The sequence below is a fragment of the Halichoerus grypus genome, chromosome 6 (genome assembly GCF_964656455.1).
Source record: "Halichoerus grypus chromosome 6, mHalGry1.hap1.1, whole genome shotgun sequence".
Lineage (NCBI taxonomy): Eukaryota > Metazoa > Chordata > Mammalia > Carnivora > Phocidae > Halichoerus > Halichoerus grypus.
The window spans coordinates 28,685,714-28,691,713 of record NC_135717.1 but is presented as its reverse complement, the minus strand read 5'-3'; the positions used below and the strand labels follow the sequence as shown (position 1 = coordinate 28,691,713).

General features: G+C 48.4%; 1 protein-coding gene across 1 annotated transcript in view; it reads left to right on the top strand.

The window, feature by feature from the left end:
- The first annotated feature begins 409 nt into the window (after window positions 1–409).
- The window catches only part of BMERB1 (bMERB domain containing 1), a 112,665-nt gene continuing 107,074 nt past the window's right edge, over window positions 410–6,000 (top strand). The window contains exon 1 of the mRNA XM_036115515.2: window positions 410–692. Coding sequence (XP_035971408.1) covers window positions 587–692 — 106 coding nt within the window. The 5' untranslated portion in view covers window positions 410–586. The remainder of the gene's footprint in view (window positions 693–6,000) is intronic.

Here is a 6,000-nt window from a genome sequence, read left to right as displayed (position 1 = left end):
ACAAGACTGTCCCATTTCATAATTCCAGTTACACACGCAGAAGCAAACCCCAGAGATTCTCACAAAAATGCACTCGACCCAGCCCAGAACCCACAGATTCAAGTCCACACTCAGGCTTCTGCACACTTACCACCAAAGATGGATCCATCGCCCACAGCTAGAGATGCGCTCACCAGTCCCACTCAAAACCTAGCAGCCCTGACAGATCACAAGCAGCACAGCGTGCCCTGGCAAAGCATCACCACCGGCTCCAGCATGAGCAGGGGCCTTGTTTTTTTACTTCCTTTGGGTTGGTTCTATTTTAGTTGTTGTTTGTCTGTTGCGCTTCTTAGAGTTATCATCTGCCCCTCTTTCTTTCTACCCAACCCCCAAGCCCCCCTCCCGCCTCCATTGCGCATGCGCCTTGCATCCCTCCCCCTGCAGGGTACCAGTCGGCGCTCCCCGGCCCTGGCGGCGGAAGAGATGGAGCAGCGTCACGAGCGCCCGGCCCCTTAAAACGCTGCTGGCTGGAGCCGCCTCCCTCCCTGCAGCCCGCGGCGGGGATGGAGTAAAGGGGGACCCGTCGACCTGCCCGCGGGGATCAGCGATGGAGTTAAAGCAATCTTTGTCCACCCATCTGGAAACCGAGAAGCCTCTGAGGCGCTATGGGGCGGTGGAGGAGACGGCGTGGACAGCGGAGGGACTGGGGAGAAGTGAGTACTCGGCTGGAAGGGGGGTTACAGTTGGGGATCCGTGCGCTGGAGCCGGTGGTCGTGGGAGCTCAGGGGATCGCGGGGAGCGCACCAAGGGGAGCGCCCCCGCAGCGGGGCTTTCAGCGCGGGGGGGATGCGCAGCGCTGCGCAGCGACGCGCTCTCCCGCGAACCTTTTGTTAAGGGGGACCCTCCAGGCTGGGCTTCACGGGGAGGCTCGGGAAATCGCGAGGCAGCAAACCGGGAGCCTGGGGGTGAACTCGGTAGTCCCGGATCCGTAAGCTCGCAGCTGGTCTTGGAAAGTAAGGTCTTTCCCGCAGCCGAGCGAGGAGAGTCGGCTCTCCGCCCGGGATGCGCTAGGACACTGGAGCGGTTGGACCATCCTGGAAAGCGCCCACATCCCTGGAGAGGGGGGAGTGTCCGCTGGGTTTCTGCCGTGTTTCTCCCCCGGGCGCGAGGTTCAGGGCACACCTGAAATTCCCAGCGTTTCTTCCCCCGCCTTCTCCTGGGTCGCGAGTGGGAGGGAAAGGGTTAGGGGAGGGTTAACCCTGTGCACACCCTTCTCCTTTCTCCCTTGACTCATTCAGTCTTTGGTTTGAGTATAATCCTGGAAGGCACTTCTGAGGCGCGCTGACTTTATTTGCTGAGTCTCTCTACGGTATTTAGGTGTCAGCAGTGTTTACAGATAAAAGAAGGATTTTTGTTTTTCATGAATAGGACGCAGCGGTTAAAACTCCTGCTTTCAAATAGAGAGGCAGCCGCAAGGGCCCCAGGGGCACCAGCCCTCCCTGCAAAGCCAGGGCTCTTTGTGGTGCCCCTGCCTTTGCCTTGCTCACCCTAGCACGGTGCCTCCTGCTGGGCTGGGAAGGGCCTCTTACCTCTCTCAAGGACCCTCAGCTTCCTGCCTTGGCTCTGGGTAACCATGCTTAGCACCAATGGCAGATTTATGTTGGACCAAAGTATTGTGAATGTGCTTTTTTTTTTTTTTTTTTGCCTTTACCTGGTAGAAAATTGTGTGTGTGTGTGCATGCGTGTGTGTGTGTGCTCTTTCTCCACACCTGTTATGACAAATTCAGAAAATCTTCCTAGAATGGCTCAACTGTATTCTGGTTCTCAAGGGTTCAAGTTGAAATCACAATCAAATGTCTTAGTTCTGCACCTGGCACCCATGGTGCTCCCAACCTCTTTCCTTTTCTTTCTCCTTTTAAAATCTGGGTCCTTCCTCCTGGTTCCTCCTTTGAAAACCCTTTTTGGCTTTGGTACTTTGGCATGACACCCGGGCTGAGGGGCTCTGCTTCCTACAAGCTCAGAAAAATCCTCACAATGGCTGCCCTGTATTGATAGATGGCCATGCACCACGTCCTGTGCTAAGAACTTTAAGTGCATCATCTCATTCAGTCCCCACAGCTACCACCCGAGGTGAATACTGCGACTGCCCTTCCACAGTTAGAAAAACCTGGGCTTGCTAGGTGCCGTGACAATGAAGCTTCAGAGGCAGGATTTGAACCCAGAGCCCCTCTCTGCTTTTAACATGAAGGTTTATTGCTTTCGCAGTTTCAGGAAGCTCTCTCAATCTGTTAAGAGAGTCCCAGAACACACACAAATACGTGGCCACCCTGTTGGTCTCTGGAGCCCCCAGTGGCCTTGAAAGACTGCTGGGTCTTTGCAGAGTAGAAGCTGTGTTCAAATACGCTCTGGGTTGGAATGCTGGCTCGGCTCCTCCCTGGCTATGGGACTGACTTGAGGCACGTTTCGAAGCCTTACTCTGCCTCTGTTCTCTGAAATGGAGATGATAATACGACCTACCTTATGGCTCCATTGCAAAAACTCAGTAAGAAGATATATGTCAAGCTCAAGATAAGTGCTCAGTATGTGTCGGCTACTTTGATTATTTTATTACTACATCAGTAGAAGCAACAGATTCCATCCTTTCAGCCTTCGCAAGGCTTTGCATAAAACAACACTCTGGACTCAAACTGCCGTGTTGGTCAGTTCCCTAATAATTCTCTTACAGCTTTTTATTTTCTTGCCATTTTGTTAGGACAGTTTTCAAACGTACAGGAAAATCGCACCGAACACCTAATTTATAGCATTTTAGCTCCTGAAATTTTTTTCCTTCTGAGTCTTAGGCTGCAAACTGTTAAAAGCCTGATAGAAAGGCTTTCTCATCTTCTCTGTTCCAAACCATCAAAGACTCTGACTTTTGCTTCCCATTCACATACAAGACCACAGTTTCTGATCTCCTTCTGCAATGGATCCCCAAATCTGCTTTTTTGTTTCCCATTCAAACTTGAAATATTCTTAAGGCACTGATCCAGAGTCCCCCTTTTGAATCATAAATCTAGGATTGTTACCATTAGAAAGCTTTGATCTCTGGACTCATGTCTGCAACCTGACCTTTTTTTAAGTCTTTTTTTTTTTTTTAAGATTTATTTATTTATTTGAGAGAGAGAGCATGAGCTGGAGGGGCAGAGGGAGAGGGAGAGGGAGAGAGAATCTCATGCAGACTCCACGCCCAGTGCGGAACCTGACACAGGGCTCAATTCCACAGCCCCAAGGTCTTGACCTGAGCTGAAACCAAGAGTCGGACACCTAACCGACTGTGCCACCCACGTGCCCCCTGACCTTTTTTGATCCAAGTGGCTTTTTTTGAACTCCCTCTCAACTTCCCTGGGATCTATGGATTCATACCATAACATGTTGGACCTCCATTTATTTTTTAATGAAGTGTGAAAATTAGTACTATTGATTCTGTGGAATAACAACTGCCAAGCCAATGAAAGTTGTAATGCATGAAATGCTGGAGGCAAATAAAAAGAGGCCCATTAAAAAGAAACCATGCTTGGAGCTCCTGGATGGCTCCGTTGGTTGACCATGAGACTCTTGATCTCAGGGTCAGGGGTTCGAGTGCCGCACTGGGCATAGAGATTACTTTAGAAATAAATAAATAAAAATTAAAAAAAAAGACATGCTTTAACTTCTACCTATATTTAAATATTTTATGTTAAACACTGAGTATGTGTTACTTAAAAACAATTTTTTAAAAGGTTTTTTTTATTTATTTGACAGAGAAAGAGAAAGCACACAGGCAGGGTGAGAGGCAGAGGGAGAGGGAGAAGCAGGCTCCCCAACGCAGGGCTTGATCCCAGGACCCCGAGATCATGACCTGAACCGAAGGCAGACGCTTAACCAACTGAGCCACCTAGACACCCCTTAAAAAGAATTTAAAAGGGGGGGGAAGATTGCAGAACTGGTCATTTTCAGTATAAGTTGTGTTAACTATTATCTTCAATTTTAACTACAGTTTTTGGATGGAAGATATGTATAGTACAGCAGCAAAGAATGGGAGTTTTGAAGTCAGATTAAATGGGTCCAAACCAGCTTTAACACTTTGTTGCTTTGTCACCCTTGGAAATTGTTTTTTTTTTTTTAAAGATTTTATTTATTTATTTATTTAACAGAGATAGAGAGCGTTAGTAGGCAGAGCGGCAGACAGAGGGAGAGGGAGAAGCAGGCTCTCCTCCGAGCAGGGAGCCCGATGTGGGGCTCGATCCCAGGACCCTGGGATCATGACCTGAGCCGAAGGCAGCCGCTTAACTGACTGAGCCACCCAGGCGCCCCATAATTTTTTTTTTTAAAGATTTTATTTATTTGTCAGAATGAGTGAGAACACAAGCAGGGGGAGCTGCAGGCAGAGGGAGATGCAAGCACCCTGCTGAGCAAGGAGACCGATGCAGGACTCGATCCCAGGACCCTGGGATCATGACCTGAGCCGAAGGCAGATGCTTAACCAACTGAGCCATCCAGGCATCCCCACCCTGGGAAATTGTTGAACCTCTCTGTGTGTCAGTTACCTTATCTGTAAAATGGGGATATGTTGGTTTGAGACTTTGGGAGCTTCCCCAAGGTGAAATTCAAAACCGGCCCCCCATACGCAGAGAGGAAGGAAGGAGAGACAAAGAAAGAGTCAGGACGCTCCAGATGGCATGAGTAATAAGCAAGGAAATTTATAGGTGGTTGCAAGACCAGTAGAACTCCATACCTGCCCGCCAGAATCTTAAAAAGTTTTTATGGAGGCCTGAACAGGGTTCAGTTTTGTATACTTCCAGATGGTCTCCATTAACACCTTACTCTTTCAAGGCTGTGCCCTTGGAACAGCTTTCACTGTGAAAATGCTTGTACTTTTCAAAGACGGGGAGGGGGCGAGGAGTCTCTAGTTGCTGGGGTGGGGGGCAGCTCTTGGGTCAAAGGGTGGTCATGTCCTCTCCATAACCTCCCCCTGCAGGATAATAATCATAATGACCACTTCAGGCTGTGGGAGGATTAAATGGGACAATGTATAGAATGCACTGAACACAGAGCCTGCCACACTGTAAGTGCTCAATCAGTGCTGAACAGTTGTCATAATAGGACATAAGCGGATGGCGTCCGACAGCATGGGAGAGGGTTATTCCAAGCTCACCAGTTGGTTCTTGCTTGTGTCCATTGCTTTGTAAATTGCAGATAATGATTGTGTATACACCACGTTCCTCCTCATGGGAATGTATGGAGGAATGGCTTTTAAACCCTTGTAAACCACCTGGTATTTTCTCCTTTGAGAAGGATTCCAAGCAATTGCTTCCATCCACCTTAGACAGCATTTTCCCACTAGCAGTGAGTTAGTTTTCTTTTTTTTTTCTTTTTACTCAGTTGGAAAATGGATAGTGACATTTCAGTGTGGTTAGATGTATAAAAATATTGCTTTCAACCAACTGTAATTAATTGAGAGAGACACAAAGACAAGGTGACTTTTGAAAAAAGCATGGAGCTTTTTAAAAGCACAGTTGTCCGTGGTCGTAGCCATTTCATGGTAGGTTTGCCTGTCCCCTAAGGGATGATCAAGATTTCAGACAGGGCAAATGCAGGGTGTGTGTGTGGGCTGGGGGGGGTGGGGGTGCGGTGGGCCGGGGTGAGGGGGGCAGTGGCACAGCGGGGAGGAAATGCCCCTAGAGGTAAAAGTATTGGCAAAAGCACAGAGGTAGAAATAAATGTGCTGAGAGTAGGGGATTGGAATAAAGCAGAAAGCTCAATCACCAGGGGAGGTGACGATTATTTAAAAGTCCAAGGGTGTGTGCTGACTAGCAAGCAGATGGGTCCACTGGCCAATGTTTCAGGTATAAACAGTGGGGAGGCGTAAATAATATGGATTGCTGGTGATCCACATAATCGATTTTTGGCAAAGGTTTTGTGTTCCTCTGTCTGATTATGCTAATTTCGTTATCTCAGTTTTATTTTGTTCTGGCATGATTTCTTTTTTTGAAGGTACAAACT